Below are 25,312 nucleotides of genomic sequence, written 5' to 3' on the forward strand. Positions count from 1 at the left end.
CAGACCTGGCCTTTATATGATCCCCTATGATCATCCATGATCCTCCAGTTCTCACTTTCCTTGCCACAGTGATCTGGGGGTCCATGTATCTCAGATGGCATAGCTGCCAGGTGGAAGGGGCTGACTGACCTACGTTGTTGTATTAAATCCTGAGGTTTCACAATTAACTTGTTACTGCACAAAAATCTGCTTTAGCCTAACACATATAGAAAAGAAGGTGCCAACAAATTCCCAGGCAGATATGGCCCAGAAGTCAAGATCCCAGACTCTGGAGTCATAACGGTCTGGGTTCAAGTCCCAGCTCTACCACTTCAGTTTTAAAACCTTACTCAGCCTCAGTTTCTTCTATAAAATGAGGGTTGAATGAGACAATGCCTGTCACACATTTAACTGATTGCTTGGCGATGGTGAGTTATCACTAAATGTTAGCTTTGATGCTGCGCTGTTAGGAATGAGCGTGGGTTTCAGGTCAAATGTCCACGTATTGCAAATTTCTTTTTCTATTTCAAGGATTAACGACAAACCATAGCAAGCTTACCAGGGTTGGTGTGAGGGGTCACGTGATTATGTTGGTGACTGTGCTGAGTACACATGATGCAGCGGAGGTGAGTCAGTTACTGGGATCAGCCCTACGTCTTGCACAGGGAGCCATAACCTAGTTCAGCCGCGGGGAAGACAACATCAGGCTCACACATACAGAAGCTCAGGCTCGGGATGGGCTGGCAGTCTCAGGACGGGCTGATGCGCCCGTAGGAGGACCACCCCAGTCTGGAGGAAAGGGTCCCCCCAGGACGGAGCTGCCTCTGTCTCCTCCTCAGACAGTATCCCTGTGACCCCAGCCTCAGCCCATCCTCCTGAGAGCTGGATTCACCGGGGCTCCTGGTGGGAGAGCTCAGCGCTGTCTTCACTGATGTCTCTGCTGGTCAGATCTCCAGATGCTGCCTGATTGCCTAGGCCACCCAGGGGGAGGTGTTACCCCATCCTCTTGAGGATGGGGCTGGGGGTGAAGGCAGAGTGGGGAAGGTGGTGATGGGCCTCATGTGGTGTAATCTCACCCCTTCTCTCCCTGGGGTGGGGGATCAGAGGGGTTGGGCCTTCCCGAACTGCCCCCCAAGCTGCCTGCACCTTCTGTAGAGGGGCCAGCCCTCCATGTACAGTTAAGCTCGTCTCTGCTAAGACCTCATGATCAGGCCTGCGAGCCAACCTTTCCAAGGGATTTACCACGAAGCTAGTGAAACTTACACTCCAGGGCCGCTCACCTGCCTGAGCCCCTTCTAATCCTAAAAGATGACCCACATTGCATATGCTTCAGGCTTCATAAAACCTGGATCTGCTCCTGGTGAGATTTCTGGGCCTCCACTGTGGAAGAGCCCAGAAGGGGAGGGGGCGTTGGGGCAAAGGAAGACGGAGCGGGCTTGGCGTGCTCTCAGCAGCCTTCCCAGCTGCCTGTTCCTTCCTCCTTCCCTGAGTGGCGGGACACCTGCTTCTCTTTGTGCCACTAACTGGGGGACGCTGGACGAGTCATTTTCCCTCTCTGGCCTAAGTCTGCTCATCTGTAAACAAGAGAATCAGACAAGATGGTTCCTAAAGCCCCTTTAGTTTCTGACATTAGAGGACCGACCACCTCATCAGGGCCCCGCGGGGACTGGCCTGCAGACCGGCTGCTCGCCGGGAGCTGGGTCTCACCGGGCCTTTCCGTCAATGTGCTGGAGGAGACTTGCTGACCTCCTGGAACAGGGCACCAGGTTGGGGAATCCTGTCCCGCCCTGGGGGAGCCTAATTGGGCTCCCGGAGTGAGGGGCCTGGAATATGTATGAGCACGTGGAGGTCCCCGAGAAAATGAGAATGGTCTCTTCTCTCGCTTGGGGTGAGGGAAGGAAAAATTCACTGACAGTTACGCCTCCTATTTCCTTCTGAATTTGGGACCCACCCATGTCAGAGAGAGACCCCGCACCCCAGTCCTACTGATCTCCCCTAAAACGGGGCCTGCCTGCGTTCCTGGGGACAGCATGGGGCTTACTCTTGACTAAGCTGAAACTAATCATGGTCAAGGTGGAGGAGGCTGAAGCAGCAGGGCAGACGGCCCCCGGGGGTTCATTCTCTCCTTGTGGGGTGTGGGTGGTGGAGTTAGTCAGACGTGGGTCCAAATCCCAGCTCTCTCGCTTCCTGGCTGTGTGGCCTGGGGCAAACGACTCAGTCTCTCTGAGCCTCAGTGTATCTTCAAAATAGGGAAGCTAATATCTACCTCGTAGGATTATTCTAAGGATTAAATGAGATAATGTGTGTGAAAGTGCCTGGCATTTGGGAGGCCTTGTGGCCACTAGCTATTCCTATTATTAGCTCTACTTTTCGGAAGGGGATGACTCAGGTACCACTGCCCTGGGGGTCCTGGGAAGCACAGAGGGGTGAGGCGAGGGGGGAAGGTGAGACTGAGGTCTTAGTGGGAACAGGACCTGTCTGTAGAGCAGTGGGAGGGCCAGACACCTGGTCCCGGCTGTGGCCTCAAGGGGTGAGCAGCAAAAATGAGAGCCTCTCCTCTCTCCCATCCCCCCTTGCCCAGGTGGGACCCTCTGTTGGGAGGCCTGGAGCCCAAGGGTGAGAGTGGGGCCCACAGAAGAGGCCCTAGTGGCCAATGGAGTAGGCGCCTGAGTCCGTGGACTGCTTCTCCTCTGTGGTCTGGTCGCTGGGGTACACCGGGTTGGCCGAGGCCGTGACCTGCAGCGTGGTCTCGTTCACCTGCAGGCAGAAGGGCTGGCATGATCGTGCTCTGACTGTGGGCAGGGTCCTCCTCTGGGCCCCCGTGGGACAGACTCAGCCTTTGGGGCTCACAGCCCGGTCATAGGGGAGCTAGAGCGAGTCTGTGACCCCAAGACTCTTCCCATGCACCTCAAGGGCAAACAGACCTGAGCCAACCAGTAGCAGGATTTGTCCCTCCCCGAAGCAAAGAGGGGACCGTGAGTGGATGCGGACGATGACCACAGAGCCCACTCTTGGCCAGACCCCCTCTTGTCGGGATCCCCAGTACGCACTGAGGCCCAGTGAACTCCCCTTCAGAGGCCCCCAGAAAGTGGGTCCCTGAGAGTCTGGGGTCCAGCTCCCCTCTTCCTCTCGTGGGTGCACCCCCCCCCCGCCGACTCACCTCCTCAAACTTCTTGGCTTTGTACTGGTCGGCCCCCTTGAGGAAGTTGAGCAGGATGATGTCGCAGAGGACAGTCCCCTGGAGGAGGAGAGCAGGGCGGCTCAGAGGGGCTGCAGGGTGGGAGCGGGGCGGCGGGAAGCACAGGCAGCGGGCAGGACTGCCCTCGGGGTCGGGGTGAGTCCTCCAGAGACACCTGACTGATGGTTCCTCTTAGGAAAACATCGAGGGGCTTTGCAGAATATCTCCAGAACCCACCTCCCCAGCTCCTGGGGTGAGCCCAGACCAGAGCGCAGAGGGAGGACTTGGTGGGAGACGCAGAGGGACCACGGGGGTCCAAGTCCCTGGGGACGGGGCTCTGTCCCCACCTTGCCAGCTGGGCTCTGTTCCTCGACCGAGCTCTCGGGTCTGGGGACCCTGGAGTCTCCTTGCCCCCCTTCACGGTGGCAAACGGGGACTTTGTAGCAGCGGGGGGGCTGCCATGGAGGGAGTGAGCTCTCCAGGACTGGAGATGTTTACGCAAGGGCTGGCCCAGCAGGGAGGTGAGGGCGAGGGGTTGGGCTCACGGTCTGGGAAGGAGAGGGTCACTGCTTGCCCAAACCCTGCCAGCCCGGGCTGCACCCTGAGTGGCCTCCGGACTGAACCCAGAGGGGCTGCACTCACCACTCCCACAGACGTGAAGGCTGCCACGGAGCTGATGATGGTGGGAATGATGTCAAACTTGCCAGCCTGTGTGCGCAAAGACCCGGGTGAGTGGGCACAGCTCCAGCAGGGCCGGGGCGAGGCCTGACGTGGAGCTTGGACTCCCAGCCAGGGAGACCCTGGAGCCAGGAGGGCTCTTGGTGGATCAGCAGGCCTCACCTGCTGTGGACATGTGACCAGCGAGGGTCTCAGAGCTGGTCAGTGGCAGGACCCTGCCCCCAGAGGAGCCTCTTTAGGGCCCAGGATGGGTCCGGGTTTCTTCCCCTATCCCCCGTGTCTGCCTGGCCCAAGCACTCACATTTCCATACACCAGCACGTCGAAGCGGATGCCAAAAGCCTTCAGAAGCGTGCGGTACTCACTGCCGTTCTCCATCTTGTAGTACTTGGCAAACCTGGAGGCCAGAGGGGAAGGTGGGTCCCACTGTGGGCTCCTGTCTCTCTTGCCTGAAAATCCAGGGGCCTCTAGAGCCCTATGACCCTCACCTACCGAGCAACCCTTACTGATGGTTTGGTGGGACACCCGCCGTGGTCCTCCCTGTGTGGTGAGCTGAACCCCTGCACAGGCATCACCTTGGGGGTTTGTTAATAAGGCAGATTTCCAGGCCCCACCCTGAACCCATGGCATCAGCATCTGTGTGGGTAGAGCCCAGGACTCTGTCTTTTACTGTGTGTTTTTTTTTTTTTTTTTTTTTTTGCGGTACGCAGGCCTGTCACTGTTGTGGCCTCTCCCGTTGCGGAGCACAGGCTCCAGATGCACAGGCTCAGTGGCCATGGCTCACAGGCCCAGCCGCTCCATGGCATGTGGAATCCTCCTGGACTGGGGCACGAACCCGTATCCCCTGCATCGGCAGGTGGACGCTCAACCACTGCGCCACCAGGGAAGCCCTCTGTCTTTTAAATAATTTCCCTAAATGATTCTGACGTGTATGAAAGTTGGAGCCCAGCTGGACTCCAAGCTTCTTCAGTTCTCTTTGTTTGGGTATCCCAGGGCCCGGCAGGGGCTCCTCTCTCCACAGGCTTCTCAGCCTATTGGGTTCAAAACCTTGTTCTGCCACATGTCAGCTGTGCAACTTGGGCCAGTTGCTTAACCTCTCTGATACTCGATTTCCTCATTTGTGAGTGGGAATAATACAGAAGTCCCGCTTCAAAGGGTTGCCATGAAAATGGAATGAGACCACATGTGTCAGGGGTTTAGAATAGTGTCTGGAACAAAGTAAGCACCCAGGAAATGCTCACGTTGATTTCTAGAGCAGTTTCTAGAGCAGTTTCAAAAAGTGCCTTTAGACACCTCATCTCACACACATGTGGGATAGGGATGTGACTGCTCTGTTTTTCAAATGAGGCTCCAGGGGTTCAGTGACTGGTCCAGGGTTACCCAACTGGCTGAGACCTGGGGCTGGATTTGCCCCAGTTCAAGGATTTGTCCCCTGTACCTTCTCTGCCTGGGCTGCTGGCTGCCAGGAACCGTGCTGGAGACTGATAAGAATGATCGCATGTAATTCTCACCAAACACAGTGAGGTGGGTGTTCATACCCCCACTTGGAAGGTGCCTGTGGGGTGAAGGGACCCGCCTGTAGTCTCACAGTCAGTAAGGATTCGAATTGCATTTGGCTTTTGGCTTCTAAAGCCAGTGCGTTTCCCCTTACACGGCTCTGCCCACCACGGGCCAAACTCTAACATTAGCAAAGTGCAATCTCTTTGGGCTACTGTCCCAAAGCTGTAACACAGGCTCCTGAGGCCAGCATCCCAGGAAGGTGGTGAGGATTGAGGGGGAGGATGGTCGAGAACGAGCTCAGAAACCTCCGTAACTGTGTGGCATGGACATCGGTCTCATTCGGTGCCTCCCTTTCAGTGTTTCCAGTCCCCAGAGATTCCCAGGCCAGTCCCAGGCCTCTCCCAGCACAAAGAGGGCATCTGAGAAACTCCTTCCCTGGAAGTGTTCCGTGATTGACGTGACACCCCTCCCAGGGCTGTTTGCCTTCGAAACTGTCCAGCAGGGAGAATGAAGTGCTGAGCCCAAGGGGATGAATAACGGAGAGCTCACGGGCAGAGGAGGAAGGTCATTTGTGGCGGGGAAGAGCCTCCTTAAACTGTAAGTATCGGCCACTGTCTGCTCTGGCTGCCAGGGAACTTTGGGGTCAAGCAGAAATGGGTTTAAATCCTGGCTGCACCACTTGCTGGCGGTGTGGGGCCTTTTAGGGGACTTAGCCCTCAGGGTTTGACTTCCCACGCCTATAAAATGGGGGTGCTCAGGCCCCCTTTGCAGGTCTGTTAGCGAGAAGGCTGAGCCCTGAGACCAGCCCTTCGAGGCAGGTGCTCCCCTGATTCCCACGTTGGACATTTTGCCTGCCCCTCCACACCCAGGCTCGGCCCTTCTCTGCGGGGCCTGGGAGCCTGGTCTGCAAAGACTGCTTCCTCCCTGCGCTCTGGTTCCAGCTGGGTTCAGCCAGTGGGAGGCACCCACAGGAAACCAGACGGTGGGAGGGAAGAAGGGCGAGGGCTTTTCCTCTCCCAGTTCCTCTGCTGGGCCTCTAACAAAGCTGACTTCCCTCCTGAGGTCCAGAGCCTGTCGGGCGCGCCCCTCTCCAGTCCTGTGACTGCTCTCTCCCCTTGCCCTGCCAGCTTAGCTGGTAGCAGCCTTCCTGTGGTGGCCGCTCTGGTCCTGCCCCAGGCTCCTAGCTTCCTTTAAACTGCCTGCACCTTTGCACACAGCCGTCCCTTTTTTTTTTTTTTTTTTTCTTTTTTTGGCGGTACGCGGGCCTCTCACTGTTGTGGCCTCTCCCTTTGCAGAGCACAGGCTCCGGACGCGCAGGCTCGGCAGCCATGGCTCACGGGCCCAGCCGCTCCGCGGCATGTGGGATCTTCCCGGACCGGGGCACGAACCCGTGTCCCCTGCGTCGGCAGGCAGACTCTCAATCACTGCACCACCAGGGAAGCCCAGTCGTCCCTTTTGAGACCACTGACTGTTTCCTCCCAGGACACTGACCCTTACCATCCCCGTTTTTACAGAGCAGGAAGCTCAGGCCTGGAGAGGTTTAGCTGGGTCAGGAAGGAGTGCAGGGGGAGGGCGACCCATCTTCTGTCTTGCCTGTGCCTGGGCAGGGCTGTCGCCGCGTGCCCGAGTAAAGCACCTGTTACCTGGCTAAGGCCTTAAAAAAGCTGTAAGGGCTTCCCTGGTGGAGCAGGGTTGAGAGTCTGCCTGCTGATGCAGGGGATGCGGGTTCGTGCCCCGGTCTGGGAACATCCAACATGCCGCGGAGCCGCTGGGCCCGTGAGCCATGGCCGCTGAGCCTGCGCATCTGGAGCCTGTGCTCCGCAATGGGAGAGGCCACAACAGTGAGAGGCCCGCGTACCAAAAAAAAAAAAAAAAAAAGGCTGTAAACTATTCAGTGAGAAAGTAGTTTCTGGGGAGCCTGGGCTGGGAATGTATTTCCTGTGGGCTTAGCGGCTGGAGGGAGAGGCAGGGGAGGCAGGCTGATCTTCCTGAAAGTGAGACCAGAGGAAAACCCGAGAGCGGCCCTGGGAAGGATGCCCAAGGAAGGAACTACTGAACCCTAAGAACAAAGGCTTGGTGAGGGAATTCCCTGGCGGTCCAGTGGTTGCGACTTGGTGCTTTCACTGCCATGGCCCGGGTTCAATCCCTGGTCAGGGAACTAAGATCCTGCAAGGTGTGCAGCACGGCGAGAAAAAAAAGAACAAAAGAGGACAAGGAAAGCGGGCAGCAGCTACACCGTCCTTAAACATGTGGGAAGTGTGGTCTGGGTGGCAGCAGAAGAGAGCTTCACAGACCCAGGCAAAATGCAATGAACTTAAGCTGTACCAGCAGAAGAATAGGACAGACACCAGAAAGGAAATCGTTTCTGTAAAGATGAAGAGGCCCCAGAACGTAATTCTCCCAAAGAAGTTTGCAAAAGAAGTATGTGGGATGGGCAGAAGGCTTCAGGAAGTCCTCACTGTGGCTTTTTCAGGTTGGTCTGAGGCTAAGTATGAACCATTGCCATCTCCACACCCACTTTTACACAGCACCAGAAAAATATGCACGTCTATGAAGATAAGCCTCTCAGGTAATCCCGTGAAGAAGGCACCATTGGCCGATTTTGTAGATGGGGAGACAGATAAGAAGGTCGCTTGCCTGAACTGGAATTTTGATCCACCCTTACAACTCCAAAATCTGTGCTCTTAACCCAGAACTGTCCTTCCTCTGAGCTCTAAGTGGCCGTTAAGGACACAGGCAGCCCTCGTGCTGGATCTCAAAGCCCTTCTGTAGTCTGTGTTCTGTCTCACATCCTGGGAGGATTCAGGGCCCTTGTCTGAGACATGTGGCAACTGAGAGATGGGGACCAGGCAAGGGTGAGAGGTGGGTCACAGATGTTAAGGGCCGGGCAGAGCCTGGGACTGTGGTCCTGAGGGCTACATCCCTGGCCTAAGGCTGCAGCTGTGGAAAATGCTCTGACATGGACTCGAACAAAAAGTCAGCATCCTGAGCACTGCCGTTCAAAGCAGGGCTGGCTAAATTTATCTCGGGAAGGAATGTGAAGGGAACAGGGAGAAAAACCAAAGCAGACTTGGTTTTCCTCCAGCACCTGCCTTCCAAGAGGCAATAAGCATGATAAGATCATATCTCACCACCCACACATGGTTGGAGGGGGTTTGGCAGGGACCGGTTCTCTACCCAGGAGGGCAGGAGGAGGGACAGCTCTTGGTGGGTGGGGGGAGGCCCCCCGCTGCAGACAGGGGAAGGACCCGGACATCCTGACTAATGCACTCAGTGTGGCCAGTGGAGATCACAGAATCTGGCCCAACCCTGTGGCAGAGATGGGCTTGGCATTCACCAGGATCTGGGTTATCTTCTCTCCTGGCACCTGGCTGGACCATATTTCCCAGCCGCCTCGCCTGGGCCCTGTGACTAGTTCTTGTCAATGGACTGTGAGTGGAAGTGAGGTCTGTTACGTCTGGGCTGACGTGTGTTAGAGTTGGGTGCCTTCCTCATCCTCCCTTTCCTCGTGGCCAGGTGCTGAAGAGCCAGGGGAGAACTCAGGCCCTAGAGGAGACTGATCCATAGGTGGCAGGAGCTCAGATCCCTGAATGACTGCACGGAGCTCCCCACCCACCCTGACTCACAGGGCACTGTGCCATGAGCAAGACACAAACCTTTGTGCTGAGCCACTGAGATGCAGGGGCTGTTTGTTACAGCAGTTAGCAATATTTACGCTGACCATTACAAACTCTTATAATGTTATCGCTGAGAAGACTGAGGCTCAGGGAGGAGAAGTCTTTGCTAAAGGACAAAAAATGAGTTAAAATTGGGAGTAATTCAAGATTAGACAGAGAGGGGGTAAGGATACCACATTCCTAGGAATAAACCTTCTAAGAAAGTCCAGGAGATCTATGTGTGGTCCTATGGCTGTCTTTAACTAGCTTTTTGACCCCTGGCAAGTCACTCAACCTCTCTGAGCTTTTTACCTCGACTGATAAATGAGAGTAAAAAGAGCTACAGGAAGGATGAGATGAGATATAGTACGTGCCCAGATACAGTACGTGCTCAAGGCATGTCCCTTTCCTTTCTTATCCTGAGATCAAGGTAAAGTGCAATTATAGTATCTAGACTTGTCTGAACCATTATACTCTCTGGCCTCCTGGAGATAATAACATTAGTAAGAATAATGGCCAACATACGTTGAGTGCTTACTGTGTGCGAGGTACTGTGCTAAATGCTCTACACCTACTAACTCACTTAATACACATGACCACCCCATGAAGTCCAGTACTGCTGCAATTCCCATTTTACAGATGAAGAATCAGGATCAGAGACGTTATGCCACTTGTCTAAGGTAACACCACCAATAGTCAGTGAGTGGAGATGGGATTCAAAGCAGGGCAGTCCAGTTCTAGAGCCCACACTCTTAGCCAGTATCCTAGACTGTATTTTTTTGTTGTTGCCTGGTTTCTGTTAGGTCCTGGCTAATTTCTTTCAAGTTCCCCAGCTGGGAGCCCCTTTTGTATTTGCAAAATGACCCAGAGTCATCAGGTGGGAGTAGAACAGAAAGCACAGGAGAGCCATGAAGTGTACGAAGGACCCCAGCCTCCTCATCTAAAAAGGGGAAGGGGCCTTCCTTGGCCTGGCTCACCTCTCTCTTGACGTTTTCCCTCTGTTCTCTCCTTATCGTCAATAAACTCTCTTGCAACAGGGGAAAAAAAAGGGGGGGGGGAAGGGCTTGGAATTCCCTGGTGGTCCAGTGGTTAAGACTCGGTGCTTTCACTGCTGTGGGCCTGGGTTCGATCCCTGGTTGGGGAAGTAAGATCCCATAAGCCACACAGCGTGGCCAAATAAATAAATAAATAAAAGGGCTGAGCTACCCCATACCTGGGCCCTGATTTCTCCCAAATCCTCCAACTTCTACCTCTCTGGCTTTGGTCTTCTCGTCTGGGAAGTAGAGTTGGTGAGAATGATACCTCCATTCAACACCTTGGCCTGGAATACCGCCCTCCCCCCAACCTGGCTGGGTCCACCTTCCCAGCCTCATCTGCAGAACCCCTCTCACTGCACATGCACCATGCTACCTGCTTCCTGTAGTCCCCCGAACACACTCCATAGACAGACTTCTGTGCCTTTGCCCATTCTGTTCCCCTCTCCTCCCCTCTTCCACCGTGCAAACTCCTATTCATCCATTAGGGCCCAGCTCTGTGGCCTCTCATTTTTTTCTGTATTCAGCAGATCTTTAGAGCACCCTACCCTATGCCAGGCATGGTGCTAGGCACTGATGATCCATTGGCAAGCTCTGTTCTCAGGTGAGGAAGAGAAATACGAATGAACCATGCAATCCCATAAAGAGGTAAGATTGGAAGTAACCCATAAATAGGTAAAATCGGACATAAGGGCTAGGAAGGAGAAGAGCGCCATTCTAGAGCCCAGGTAGTCAAGACGCCGGTTGGAGGCTGGCGGGTCAAGGTAGGCTTCGGTGGAAGTGACGTGAAAGCTGAGACTTGAAGGATGGAGAGCTGAAAGGTAAGACGGACAGAGCGGGGGGGCAGCTTTCCTGGCTGAGGGATCTGCAAGCCCTGTCAAGGGAAAGGACGTGGTGTTGTGAAGAAGCTCAGAGAGAGCCCTAGTGGGTGGAGGACAGAGCCAGATGGAAGTGGCCGGGGCTGCCACAGCCAGTGTGTGTCTCTCTTCCCACTTCCACGTTCAGGGACTTCATGCTTTAGCTTGAAATTGACCATGGTGGAGTATTTCCACTACGGAAATCGGCAAGCGCTACAAATCAGCGCTGTTTTCTTTTTCTCCGGAGGAGAGCCGGCTTACCAGTGTAGCACTGAGGCTGTAAAATCCCCCTAGGCTACCTTTCCTGTCTCTGCTGGGATCCAGACCTCTACTCCAGTACCTGCCACACCAGACTGTAGTTAATAATTGGGACTATTGACTACAAGCTAGATCTCACTGTCTCTCTTTGCCCAAGGGGCTACCCAGCGCAGCAAGGAGTGGGGTAAATGCTTGCTGGAGGGATGAATGGATTTCGGAGGTTCTCGACATCTCACAGATGGAGCTTAGCGATGTCAGCCTCCAGGTTTCCTCCTAGTGACTCGGCCTTCTGCATTCCTCGCTGCTGTTCAGGTAGAGCTAGTGCGAGGTGGTAACAAAGACTGTTTCCCTCCCCAGCAGAAACATTTAGATCTGGCAGCTGGCTGGGTGGGAAAGTAGGTGCTCTTGGTGGGAATAGCCCCTGTGGAGGGGAAATGGGGAAAAGAGTAGGGAGATAATATACGTGCAGCGCTTACTCCAGCTAAGTGCTAGGCTGGAGACTTCCACACCCATTATTTCATTGAGGCCTCATAACAACAGCTCCACGGCATAGTTGCTGGCTTAGGGGCTCTGAAACGAGACAGTCCTGGGCTGGAATCCTGGCTTTGCCATTTGAATGAGCTACCTAACCTGGGGCACAGTGCTTTATTTCTCTGAATCTCAGTTTCCCCAGGTGTGAAATGGAATATAGCAACAGCTGCAGGCTTATTAGAGAGGATTCCATGAACTGCTGGAGGTGAAGGCTGAGCACAGCCCCAGCTCGCAGCTTTCTGTGAATTATTATCTATCACCATGAGAGGACGCTGTCCAGACTCTCCAGGCTGGAGGGAAGCATCGCAGCTCTCCTCAGGCTACTGGGCCTGCAGGGGCACAGCTAGGATCTGAACTCAGGCCTCTTGAATCCTGCTCACCCACTGCTCACCCACTGCTGCTTCCCTGAGAGAAGATCCAGAAAAGAGAGTTCACTGCAGCCTCAGCGGTGGGCAGGGAGCTTGTTCAGCTGGTGCCTGAGAAAACACCTCAGCTGTGGAGGGAAGCAGAGTGTGGCTCTGACTGTGATGATGCCAGAACTATCTGGGGAGAGATCAGAGCCCAGACACCGCCCAGACACCTGGGCAATTATTAAAGCGATGGCTCCTATGTAACTTCAAGGAGTCTGGATAAGAATAGCTGCAATAGCAAATGCTATATGGCTGACGGAAGAAGTGCTGCGCTGGGAAAGGGAAGGAAGCCTGGGGGCGGGGGGGCACTGGCAGGGATGGCCATTGGGGTTGGGAGGCCCCCTGAGCCCGGGTGTTTGAGTGAAGTGGGGACAATCACCTGGTGTGCTGACTACTCTCCACGATCCCAACACCCAGTCTCTGATCGTGGGCCCCTGAAGGCTGACCTCTTCAGGCCACGTTCCTGCCCCTCTTTGCCTCGGGTTTCTGGGGACGTGGGTTGGTTACTGGGAAGCACTGGCCAGCACTGGCCGGGGATCAGAGGGTGGGAAGGAGAGAGATGGGGTATTTATTCCACCTGCTGTTTCCCTGCTTCGCTGTGGTTCTGCCTGAGGCTGTATTGCTCTGTGGCCGCTCCTGCCAGGGACCCCAGCTCTCGGCCAGGCTCCCATCCTTTCTACTGGCTGGGGGACTAGGGGTGGAAACAGCTCTCACGTTGTTAGGCCCTGTGTGTGAGTTTCTTCACAAACCCCAGCTGAGCCTGCTTTCCCACCAGGCCCCTCACTGAGATACCCGTTCTGTGACCAGACAGGAAGCCCCCAACACAGGACTGAATCGAACACTTCTGAGGCCTGACAGTACTGAGAAGCTTGTGTGTGTGTGTGTGTGCGCGCACGCGCACACACACATGCACACGTGCTACCTCTTGCCTCAAGCAGCAACAGATAAAGAATGAGTAAGTTACAAATGTCAACTACCATAATAAGTCACTTGTCAGAGGTATTGCTGCAGGGCAGTGTGGAAGCTACATTCCACTGTGATATATATATATCACAGGTCTATAAATAAGAGTGCATGCTTCAGCAGCCCAAGCTTCCAAAGCCCTTCCCCAGATGCCCACATGCACTGATTCAGACTTTTAGAGCTTAGAGATGATCACCTTTAACCAACCCATTTTACAGAGGAGGAAACTAAGGCCCATGGAGGGAATGAGACTTGTCAAAAAAAATCACACTGAGTTTCTGTGGCAAGACCTGAACCATAGCCTGTGTCTCCTGACCCACAGCCTGGACACTGCTGTTTCACCTCTGCCTCATCTGAATTATTCTTGGCTCACCCCAGCATCAGATGTTTTTTGTATAAACATTTTTGTTATTTGGGTTCAGTTTTACCATCTCCACTAGATTAAACATTCCTTGATCATAGGAACTGGTCCTGTTCACCTCTGGGTCAGCCACAAAGCCCAGCACATGATATAATTAGATGTTAAAAGAAATCCTCAAAGCCCTCCCGCACCTTAGCCACGAGAGGTTCCCTGCCACTGCCTGCATACCTCCAGTGAGAGGGAACCATTACCTGTGGGAGCAGCCCAATTCAGCTTTGGACAGCTCCAACCCTTAGCAGCACTTCCCCACGCTGAGCTGACATTTGTAGTTGTCGGCAGTCAATAAGCTGAATGGAGAAGGGTTTTTATCACCACATTCAAATCCCTTGGAAGCTCTCAGACATCTGTTTAGAAACGATCCATCTCCCAAGAAGTGGTGGAAATTCCTTCCCAAAGCAGGGACACGTAACTGTTACAACAGCAGGAAAAACAGCAACAAACTTGCGGGATCTGGGTTGGGCCTGCAAGGGAAAACTTGGGCCTGGAATCTGGGCGTCTAAGTGAGGGAGGTGGTGTTCTCAGCAAAGCTTTTGCCTGGTAGGAAGTAACTTTGCCAGCTGAAATACACTTTTACAGTTGATTTTATACTGATGGGAAAATATCTCCTGGCAGACTCATTGCATGGGGTTGAGGCAACATCCTTCCAGCAGGCGGGACTCTTCCCCTTAGAGAAGGGTCCCAAGCTATATTGATTTACTCATGTTCTAGGAATCTAATCCACCTCAAAGGAAAACATTTAAAATACGGTTTGATCTTTTTTTAAAAAATTTAACATATTACTATTTATCTTTAATGAGGCAGGGAAGGCTCAATGGACACTGAGCTAGAAGATATACCAGAGAGCCTGGTTACTAGCTGTCTTATCCTGGCAGCAATCTTTTTTTTTTTGGCCTCAGTTTCTTCATCTGTAAAATGGAGGAACCATACCGGTCCTGCCAGGATACCTGTGGCTGTGAGCACATGCTCTGGAGCTAGCCTGCCAGGGTTTGGATTCCAGCTCCAGCACCATTTGCTGTGCAGTTTGGGGCAGATAAATGCAACCTCTGAGCCTCAGATTTCCAGCTATAAAATTCTCCCTCTTTAGAGTCAATGGGATAATCCACAAAGAGCACTTGCTAAGTCCCAGGCTCACAGGTAAGTGCTCAGTGAGTGTTAGCCAATATCTTCTACCCATAAGGTTGGTTGTTGTGAAGATAGGGTAGACATGGAAATTAGCAAGGGCTGAATAAATTCAGGATTGCTCTAATTGCCTCGCCTCTCACCGTAAGCTAAAGAAAGTGAAGGGGAAAATGGATCAGGGAGAATTCAAGCAAGTACGCCCCATCCAAGAGGGCCTTCACATGTTTCTGTGGAAATGATGGAAATGGCTGCATTTGACACATATTCTATGGCTTTTGAAAGGAGAAAAATCCAGATTGGAGAAAGAAGGATCAAAGCCAAGGGTGCAGTTCGATTCTGTCTCTGTCAATTGGCCTAAGATCTTGCTGATCTGCATGTTGCAACATGGAAGCAGAACACACGCCAAATTTCAGAGCTTCGTGAAAGCTGCTGTGGGTACATTTCCAACACGAAACGATCACTAGAAACACCTACAGCACGAGGAACATCTAGCAGCTGAACGGGTGTTTTTTGTCCCAGACACCGAGAGAGGAAATCCAAAACTGCATTGCCTTTTAGTAGCAAAGCTGTCTTAGGGACTCTCAGGGGAGGAACAAGAAATCAGCCATTGCTAAACGCACCATTTTGCTTCCCTCCTATCATTCCAGCAATCAGGATGGGGGGGGGGAGGGTAGGGGGGTGGTATATCCCTTATAGCTGCTTTTCTTTTCTTTTTTTCTTTTTTGCAAGCAATGTGTTGGTGGAAGGTGTGCTAGAAGCAATGGCGATAGATCAGGTCCCTGGCTTTGAGGACCAGTGTTCCTCTTCATTAGGCTGTGTAACCTTGGGCAAGTCTCAAAATCTTTCTGAGCCTACCTTGGGGGTGAGGGGTAGACAATGAGCTATAAATCCTGTCGAAAATAGGGGTGAAAGGGCTTTGCAAACTTAACTCTAGGGGCTCTTAATCTGAGGTCCAGGGATAAGCTTTTAAAGGCCTTCAGAGTCCTGGAATTTTATGTTGCATGAATATAAGTGCAGAGAAAAAAGATGGACAAACTGCCCAAGTGGTTAACTTCCTGCAAAAGGAGTAGGACTGGGGGAGGGAGGAGAGTTTTCATGTCATTACTCTGTTTGGCTTGGATGTATTATTCAGAGAATGGATTTAATCTTATTTGTAGAAATAAAGTAGCCTTCATAAAAAAGAAATTGCCCGCAAAATTGCTCTCGTGTATGAATATGTGCATTTTTCTTGGGCAATCAGTGCTTTCACCGGGGGGCATGAAAGGCTCAGAGACCTCCAATAGTTACGGCAGGGCTGTGATATCACAAAGGAAAGTTGTCAAGACTTGTGCCGGGTATCTCCTCTGACCATGCTCCTCTCTACCCCCACACTTGGACAGTCACCAACGTCCCGTTACTGCCCCCAGACACTGCACTATCCTTTGTGGTTTCCCTATAACTTTTGAAACAGTCTCTTTATCCAACTCTCTTCAAATTACCCAGTTTGCATGTGCCATCTGTTCCCTGCTGGGACCCTGACTGATTCAGTATTTTTTTTTTTTTGGCCACGAGACACGTGGGATCTTAGTTCCCCGAAGAGGAATCGAACCCATGTCCCCTGCATTGGAAGCGCAGAGCCTTAACCACTGGACTTCCAGGGAAGTCCCCTGATATGGTATTTTAATAGACGCTCACACAGACGCACATGTATTTACTGACACACTCACACACACCAACTCACACAACTGATGCACACACTCACACCCACATGTCCACACTCACACATACTCATTCACAAACATACACACACCCATTCATGGGCAAATGCACACTCAGTACTCCCTCAGCAACACTGCCTGTTCCCAGCACTTTGGGGAATGCAGTGCTCTGGTTAAAGTCCTGCTCTGGTGAGCTGAGGGTGCACCAGCCATGCAGGAACCCTGCCTCTGGGGCCCATCACCCTGCGCACCATGGAATTCACGATTCTTGCCAGTTCTTATTTTTAGAAATGCTGCACTTTGTCTGGGACTAATGTGGACGAACCCACCAACTGCACACCCTCAAGGTACTTGGAAAGGTTAATTTAGATGGACAGCACCAGGTGCTTTGGGTGGGAGTTGAAAGGAGACACGTTTTAGTTCAATACGAGGTCACCTCTCCAATAATCGGAGCTGTCAATGATGGACAGACGTTTTCTGAGGCTGCATCGCCAAGAATGATGTAGGACTTGGGATCAAATGACCTCTAAGGTGGCTCTAAGGTGCACCCGTGACCTTGGGCTCATCATTTCCCCCTTTGGAGGGTCTGCTTCCTTATCTGCTAAATGACCGCCTTAGTCTAGGTCTCTTCAAGGGGTCTTTAACAGCTATAAATTCTCTGAGTCTCTGAGTCTGCAGGCAAAGATCCCTCAAGATCCACAGGGGTGGGGGCGGCATTTGGAAAGGAGCTGCAGACATAATTAGTGATGGAAATGCGAGTCTCTAGCTGCCTCTGGATGTCGGAGTTTTCAGATTAAAACAAGGCTGAATCTTGGCTGAATGATTCCATTCCCTCCAGAGCAAATGGCAACAGCAGAACGTTGAAAAAAAAAAAAATCTGGCCTCAGTTGGAGAGGGAGAGGCAGATGAATTTGTTTGGGAGACAAAAGGCCGGGCAAGGAATGGTGCCTCCAGCTGCTGCTAGTCTTTTAGCCTCCCAGGACCTCAGATTGTTTGTCTTTAACTGGGGATCAGAGTATCAACCCCACTGCCCGTGTTTTTCTGAGGATAAACAAAAGCGAATGACTGTAGCCTTCCTATGCGGTGGAAAACAGCCAAGAAAATAGGTTTGCGTTCAGGCACCCATGCTTGCTGGCTCTGTGACCTTGAGAGAATTACTTAACTCACAAGCCTCCATTTTCTCATCTGTGAAGTGGGGGGACGGAAGCTCCTCCTTGGCAGGGGCTGAGGAACCTTGAGCCAAAGCACATGGGACACTTTGTACGTGGGGCAGCCAGTATCGGGCCTCTAGCAAGGAGCCTTGCGGGATTCTACAGAGCAGACACATTCTACCGCGTCATAGGAACCGCACCGCAGCTGTGCTGAATCTGGCCGTGACCCTTTTTCTCTTAACCGAGGATTCGGATGGGTGGCCTGGAGCCTCCCCAGCGGGGAGTCTTAACTTAGTCTTGGGTGTCCGTGTGGTGCCAGCAGCTTGAAGGCAACATGAGGTAGTGGGTGGTCACCCAGGGGAGGGATTTGAGGAAGCTTGGGTACAGCCCCCCGCTTGCCATGGCCACAGAGATTCCCCCATGCTCAGGCTACTCCTCGGGCCCTCTGGACACTCTTAAACCATAGGGTCAAATGCAGCAGCTTTGCCTCTTCATACTCTGGCCTGGAGGTTTTTGGTGAGGGGGTCAGTCATCCAGGGCCCACACCTCTCAGATGGTTTCCTTTAGGCCCCCGGGAATTGAGCTTGCAGGGTCCTTAGGGACCCTCTGACCTGTCTCCCCCAATTTTCTCTCTCTCTCTCTTTTTTTTTTTTTGGCCGCCCTGCGTGGCATGTGGGATCTTAGTTCCCCGACCAGGGATCGAACCTGTGCCCCCTGCAGTGGAAGCATGGAGTCTTAACCACTGGACCGCCAGGAAAGTCCCTGTCTCTCCAAATTTAACCCAAGCTTATTTAGGACCAAATCCATCTCCTGCTCTCCTGCTGTGCCTAGGAGTGATAGAGGGTAGAGGGTGGGGGCAGTGTGTGTGTGTGTGTGTGTGTGAGTGTGTGTGTGCGTGTCAGCCAAGCCACTACAAATTGGAAATAAGGAACTCCAAACCAGTTCTTCTTTAAATGAAAGATTTTGTTCTAAAGCTGTATGAGACCAAGAGTCGGGGTCTTCAAACTAGCTATATTCTTCATAAGCTCTCCTGCCAAATGAGTTATTTGGAAGGTTGAAGAATTCCCAATGGCCAGAGAGAAGTTATGAAGATGAAAACTTGCATTTTAGATCACGAGGATTTTATTAATTTGTTACTATTTTAAGCCACCATACAAATATCCTTTGTATTGATTTCAGTGTGATGTACTGACTGAATAAATATGCCAGTTTCTGCCAGGGAGCCAAACAGTATTTTTAACCTACTTTAAAATATGTGTTGTTTCCTATGGGTTTTTTTTTTTAAGTTTAGAGTTGATTATGAAGGCACTTTCAATTTTAAAAAATTCTTCTTTCCAGAGAATACACATATATTTTAAACTATTAAATATAAAGCTTAATGGGGCAGATAATTATTTTTTTAAACTACAAATAAAGGTGAGAAAAAAGGTGAAATGATTTTTTTTTGCTTATGGATACTATTATATTAGATAATACTGCTATAACAAAGGAAATTTGAATATATAACTGAAATATATTCTTATACATATTTTTTCCTGATACCTACCTATTTACCTAATTTAGCCTGTTCAGTGTATATAACACTGTGTACTTAATCAGGGCCCTGCCAGAAACTTCAGGATCTTAAAAAATTAAGGAAAAAAAACTCGCAAGAGCTGAAGCTTTTCACACAGTGGCTGATAGGCTCAAGATAATAAGGATATCATCACCATTTCATAGATAAGGAAATGAGGATGGGAGAAGGTCAAGGGCTTTCAGCTGTTTCCCAGTAGTTTACCCCAAGTTCTTCTCTTTCCCTTTCTTCAAAATGGGGAGAGGGATCCCTTATGTCTCCAGGCCATTGGGAATATAACTGAGATGCTATTTAAAGACTGGCATGAGTTCTTGTTTGGAAAGGCACTGAAAAACTAATGGCCATTGTAATTGTTATTTGTGACTCAGATGAAATCTCCTGGTTATGGAGAGAAATGTAAAATTTCCACCTTGTAAAATGATACCAACTATCGCTTTTGCTTTGTGAAGTGAGAAACCTCAGAAAATTCAGGGACAGGAGACGAATGGGACTACCTGCAGCTTCAGAGCCGGAGCTAAGAATAGGCTCAGAATCACAGAACCCAGCATTTCAGGAGACCTGGTCTTGTAGTCTAACTGCCGGCTGGGAGCATGAATCCTCCACACGGTCCCTCCCTGTGACGGGGAACTCACAGGATGGCCTGTTCGTCTCCGAGTGGCCGACTGCTGGAAAGTCCTTCCTAATTTTGAGCTGAAACCTGAGGGGGAGGAAGTGGGACCGTCTTTGCCCAGGATGCGTTGCTGCCTGAAGTGTCATTCTCTAGGACAGCCCTGCCACCTTCTCCCGAAGTCCCAGGGGACGGGGGTTACCTGAAGTTGTAGCCTGGGGAGACGCTGCTCTTCTCAGAAACGCTGTCGAGCCGGGTGAAGGAATATTTGGGGATGCACTGGTCCCATGCCTTGTCCAGGTCGCACACCCAGCCGATCTTAATGCCCAGAACTCCCCCCTGGATGGAGAAAGGGGGCAGATGTGAGTCCTTCCACAGCCCCCGACTCCCGGTCCTCAGTCAGAGTGGAGTGGGTCCCGGTGCGGGGGGTGCATGTCATGACAAATGGACGAGTGATTTCTTTTCATTCTCCAGGTGGAGGACAGAGGTTGGGAGAAAGAAGAGTGGTTTTGTCACACGTTGCTTAGTAAAGAAGTTCTGTAGTTAAGGGTGACAGCCCTTGAGCCTCTAAATCCTGTTTTTGGTGTCTTTAGTCCCTTAGCTACAACCCAGAAAAGTGCCCACAGATCCACTTTCCCACAGTGTAGACCTTCTCGGAGATCTGAGGCCTCTGCCTGCAGGTGAAGCACGAAGACAGGAATGGGAAACTGAGGCTGGGCGGGAGGCAAGACCACTCAGGGCAGGGGTGGGTAGGACGGGCACAAAGCCGGTCGCAGGCCTGGGATGTCCCCACCAGGTGGCGCTGCGCCGCAGGCAGCTCCTCTTCCCCGGTAGCCGCTCCCCCAGCCCGAGGGCCCCCAGGCCAGGGAAAGGAAGAGTGGCTCGTTCCTCACCGTGCTGGCCAATTTGGCAAAATCCTGCCCCGCGAACTTGACCACATCTCCCACCCGCAAGATAGGGCAGAAGGGGGCCTTGTCGGGGTGGAAGCGGCATGCCTTCAGGTCGGCGGCAGTCAGGTTGGGAAGGAGGTTTCCCCTGGGGAGGAAAGGGCAAGGTCCAGGGTTAACGCGAGGACAGTCACGCTGGGATCTTCCTCTAGCCGTCCGGAGCCTCAGGGCCCCCGCTGTCTTGGCCACTCGCCTTCTCCCTTACCTCTGTCCCTACATCTTTCTGGTGATTACCCCTCCCTCCCGTAGAAGGTTCTGTGTGCCGGGGCTCCCATAGGGCAGGAGTCTTTACCCATGGCTTCTCTGTTGTGCCCGCCTTGTGCTTTGCATGTGGCCGACACCCACCCAGGAGTCGCCAAGTGGGGAAGTCACTGAAGGGGGGCTGAACTAAGAGAAAGGGGACACCCACACTGGGCTTGAGGTGGGGAGAAGAGAGATGAGAGGGGCGCCTCGGGCCCCACCTTTGGAGGCGTCCGAGTTCCAGGCTCAGGTTCAGCTTGTCCCTCCCCTGCTCTGAGCAAAAGCTCCCGTGAGTCCCGAGCCCCAGGGCAGGAGGCTGGCAGAGAAACTGGCCCCAGGGTCCACCCTGGGGAGGTTGGGAATAGGAGCCCCCCCCGGGAAGCTGGGGGATGGGGGAAGGGTGGGGTGGCAGCATTGCTTCTAGGTTTTAGGGAGGGAGCTTGAACTCACTTCTCAAAGTTGAAGAGGGGGAAACGGATGCTGTTCTTGATGAAAATAGTGAAGTTCTCAGCTTCCATCATGACAGGCCTGTGGGCGAGAGCAGGAGGTCTTAGCGCCTTGGGAAGGAGAGGGGAAAGAGGAGGAGCTTTCACCCCAGGGACCACCTTCCTGGGAGCATCTCCCAGTGGGCACTGCCCGCCCTGGGAGTGGTCAGTACTGGGGATGCCCAGAGATGCAGAGCTCCCCCTGCTGGCAGAGCCGAGCTGGGGTGGGTCCTCTTCCCGCCTGCCCTCCTCGGGTCCTCACATCTCCACCGTGTCCACCTCGGCGGGGCACCAGCCCTGGATCTCACAGGTCCGGAGCTCAGAGCTGTAGTTCACGCAGCGGCCGGTGAGGATCCCTGCGAGGGTGGAGCCAGAACTGCTAGGTGCACCCCTGGCCCTTCCCCCCTTCCTCCCCCCACCCCTCCATCAGGGACACCCCCCACCACCAACGCACACAGCGACCCCGCAGGTAGAGGGAGAGGACAGGCAGGGCCAGGGACTGGGGGTCCGTTAGCCCTGCAGGGCTCTCCCCTCCTCACCTCCTGAGCCCTAGACAAGCCAGAGGGAGGTGACAGCCCTCCCCTCACACGTTCCAAGCCCCAGTCTCCCTGAAGACCCCTTCACCGCTTGCTCTTTCTTGCCTCTGAGCCTTTGCTGCTTCTGTTGCTTCTGCCTAGAATGCCCTTTATGAAGCTTCTCTCTCCTGCCAAATCCTACCCATCCTTTAGGGCCCATCTCTAGGAAGCCATTCGGGGTCACCTGCCAGGAACCAACCTCTCTCTCTCCCTGCCCCACCCCCCAGGGGTCTCACGGTACCTCCGTGACAGCACTTGCCACCTCATGGCACACCTGTCTGCAGCACCATCCCTGGCCTGGGAACTCTGGGGGCAGCCCCTCTGGGCTGGCCCACAGTGGGCATCCATCAGTGCTGGCAGCTGACATGGAACAAGCCCATTCCCACCCCCTCCCTTAGGGTGGCCTCTCCCCTGGGGGAGACATGCTGCCCCAGGGCCCCACTGACAGTGCGGGGCAGTGAGGGGTGGGGAAGAAGCTGCACTCACCCACCCCTGGGAAGCGCTCGGGCCCGCACTGGCTGTCTGACACACAGCGGAACTTCTCCTCGCTCTGCAGGGAGACAGGTGCGTGCAGGATCTGCACTGGCCCCTGGGGGGGCGGGGCCTGCCCATCGGCAGCCTCTGGAGGGTGGAGGTCCCCGGACACAGCTCCAAGGCTGGGCCCTGGGACTCTGCTCACACCCTCACCCCACCCCCTGATCATGCTGTCCTTCCCTCACCTCTGGGCAGAATCCTTGCATCTGGTTTTCGGTTACAATCATCTTTGTGATTATGACAAAGACGGAGGTGCCCTTGGGAGGAGAAGGGAGAGGAAAAATGCAACAGTGCTAATTCTGTTATCCCCACTGTACAGACAAGGAAACCGAGGCTTGGACTAAGATCTGGCCAAAGTCACGGGGCTAATAAAAGGCAGAGGTGGGGTCCAAGCCAGGCTCTTTCCACCCACCTGGCCCTTCTTGCTCTGTGTGTTGTCCTTGATTTCAGGACAAGTTGTGCCAGGGCTACAGAGAAACCCAGCTTCCCCAATACCTAGTGCTGCCTAGTGGGAAGGCAGGCCCAAGCCCCCAGCACCTCCCAGATGCTGGGGAAGGGGTTCTCTGGATCACTGATGCCACAGAATCTGGTTTGGGAATCCCATTGGCACTCTCCTTGTCTTGCCCTCTCCCCTTCAACCTGCCCAGTGTCTGGGCATCCACAGCGCCCTGGGGTAGGTAGGGGGACCCTACCTGGGGTGGGGTCACATAATCAGGCACGTCCATGACTTGGTTGGCATAGTGTCCAAAGCCCTTCACCTTGGTCACCACCGAGGACTCGATGGCTGTGTCCCGCACCTGGTATGCCTTCTCGTGCAAGAAAACCCACCTGGGCAGGAGAGCAGGGACGGAGAGCAACAGAGGAGGGGCTAGACCCTTCAGACAGAGGCCGGGAGAGGTCCCCTTCCTGTCAACATCAAGAGGACCTGGGGTGCCTGGCAGGGGGTGCTGGAGGCATGGGCCCTGCGAGTGAGCCCTGGGTTGGCTTAAACTCATGTTTCTCTACCTTTCCCCTCACTTCCTCCTTAAAGAGCCCTTTTAGACTTTTTCCCTAATTGTACCCCCCTGGAAACTTTAATACCATAGATATCATTTATGTACTGTTTGTGTTTTTGTGCTTTATACATAAAAAGAGTGATTTTTTTTTTTTTTTATTCTCCAAGAACCAATTTTCACCCCTGTTGAGAACACAGTCTTTCCCTCTTTGGCTGGCATCTGGACAGAGAAGGGAGAGGATCATAGGCCTCTGACTCTGTGCATCCCAAGCTTTGTTCATGGCTGTATCCTAGGTGCTGGCACATAGTAGGTGTTCAGCAAACAAGTCAGTGAAGGCCCTGGGAGCTGGGCGCTTCGCAGAGGCTCCGTCTGTGCACGGGTCGGGTGAGAAGGGGTGGAGGAGGAAAGGAGGGGCCTTGCCAAGCCCTCACCTGGCAGGTAAAGGGAGTCGGGTGGGAAGGAAGGAGGGGCCTCTAATCTTATTCGTTGGATTCTGCTGCCACCCAGTGGGCATTTACCTGTACTGGCTTCTCCCTGCAGCTTCAAGCCAGTGCGGGACCACGTGGATCAGGGAGGGGCCCCTTCCCTTCTTCGCTGCAAGCCTCCCCCAGCAGCAAGAAGGGCCTGCCGACACATCACTTGTTTCCCTCTGCGTTTCCGCGAGGTGCCCGCCTTTCCACGTGAAATCACCCATCCCAGCCCTCGAGGCTCAAGCCACTCTTGGCCTCAGTACCACGAGGGGCCTCAATACTTGTTCCTGACAGCACGTGGGGAGGCACATTCACTGTCCCTGCCGTGCAGACCAGAAAACCTCTTCAAATACGTTTGGAAAGTGCTGCGTATGCTCAGCTTTGGAGAAACACTGGTGACATCTCAGGGAATCTAGGAGCGCACTTTTGGAAATGGGGGGTTAGGGTCATTTTCTGATGCTAACCAGGGTGGTATCTGGCTGCAGAACTCCATCAGACGAAGCTGAGTGGCAGAACAGGAGACTGTGGCACAGAGGAGACAAAGCTGGGGGGCTCCCAGGCTGGAAAGCAGTGAGGGCAGCTCGCAGGCTGACCCAAGGAGTTTATAAGGAGGTGTTAGGACATCAAGCCCAGGAGTTTTCTGACCTCTGGGGCCCCCTGATGTTGGTAGATGCAGAGGGGAGCAGCTCCTGGGTCGTGCTGGGGTCACGGTCACTTGTGGGGTCCTGTTTATGGGAACACAGGCTGACGTTTGCAAGCGGCTCCCTGTTCCGTTTTCAGAGGGAGGGCTCGGAGTCATCCCCCACTGGGGCTTCCCGCAGGCCCCTGAATCCTGAATGCTGTCGCGAGTGGGAGAGAAAGGCTGGTCACAGCCAGCCTGGCAGAGGGCTCCTAACCTGTCACCTGTTTTACGGTTGCTGCCTTATCCCAGGCAGCATTCCGAGTAATGCACCATTAAGAGTTATTCGCCTGCTTGTAAAACGCTCCCGGGAACGCCACGCCTCCGTGGAAGTCTGCCATGCTTTACTTCCCTAGCACTTTTCTTCTGTTTTTAAACTGGGAGGGGTTTCATCAAGGTCTCCGAAGGGAGTGTGGCTCCCATAAACATCCCACCTGCCGTCTAATGTCCTGGCAGAAGGGAAGGGAGCATCGCTATTACGGAAAACGGTGAAGTCATCCAAAAGAGCGCCGCCAGCTCCCGGGCTGGGGCCCTGGGAGTGAAGGGAGGGAGGTTGCAGCTGGAGCACCTTTGCCACTGCCGTGCCCTCACCCGGGTGGGAGCCACAGATGCCGCACACCCTTCTGGAACCTCCGTGTGCCTGGCCACGGAACGGACACTCCTCTGAGTGTTGATCAGTGAGATGGTCTCCTGGGGGCCCTCCCCTGTCCTTAAAGTCTGGTCGCATTCAGAACTCTGAGAAGCAGAGTTCAGATGGTTGTTTACCACCGTGTAATC

The 25,312-nt window shown here is 53.4% G+C and overlaps 1 protein-coding gene across 1 annotated transcript in view; it reads right to left on the reverse strand.

The window, feature by feature from the left end:
- Window positions 1-2,455: 2,455 nt before the first annotated feature.
- P2RX3 (purinergic receptor P2X 3) overlaps window positions 2,456-25,312 on the reverse strand; it is a gene marked incomplete at its 5' end in the record, with an annotated part of 27,541 nt that continues 4,684 nt past the window's right edge. Inside the window, 11 exons of the mRNA XM_082628738.1 lie at window positions 2,456-2,736; window positions 3,140-3,217; window positions 3,800-3,865; window positions 4,137-4,230; window positions 19,813-19,949; window positions 20,504-20,645; window positions 21,248-21,325; window positions 21,545-21,638; window positions 22,344-22,407; window positions 22,577-22,648; window positions 23,084-23,219. Coding sequence (XP_082484864.1) covers window positions 2,623-2,736; window positions 3,140-3,217; window positions 3,800-3,865; window positions 4,137-4,230; window positions 19,813-19,949; window positions 20,504-20,645; window positions 21,248-21,325; window positions 21,545-21,638; window positions 22,344-22,407; window positions 22,577-22,648; window positions 23,084-23,219 — 1,075 coding nt within the window. The 3' untranslated portion in view covers window positions 2,456-2,622. The remainder of the gene's footprint in view (window positions 2,737-3,139; window positions 3,218-3,799; window positions 3,866-4,136; window positions 4,231-19,812; window positions 19,950-20,503; window positions 20,646-21,247; window positions 21,326-21,544; window positions 21,639-22,343; window positions 22,408-22,576; window positions 22,649-23,083; window positions 23,220-25,312) is intronic.

Source organism: Mesoplodon mirus (genome assembly GCF_964341445.2).
Source record: "Mesoplodon mirus genome assembly, chromosome: 7".
In the NCBI taxonomy this organism is placed as follows: Eukaryota; Metazoa; Chordata; class Mammalia; order Artiodactyla; family Ziphiidae; genus Mesoplodon; species Mesoplodon mirus.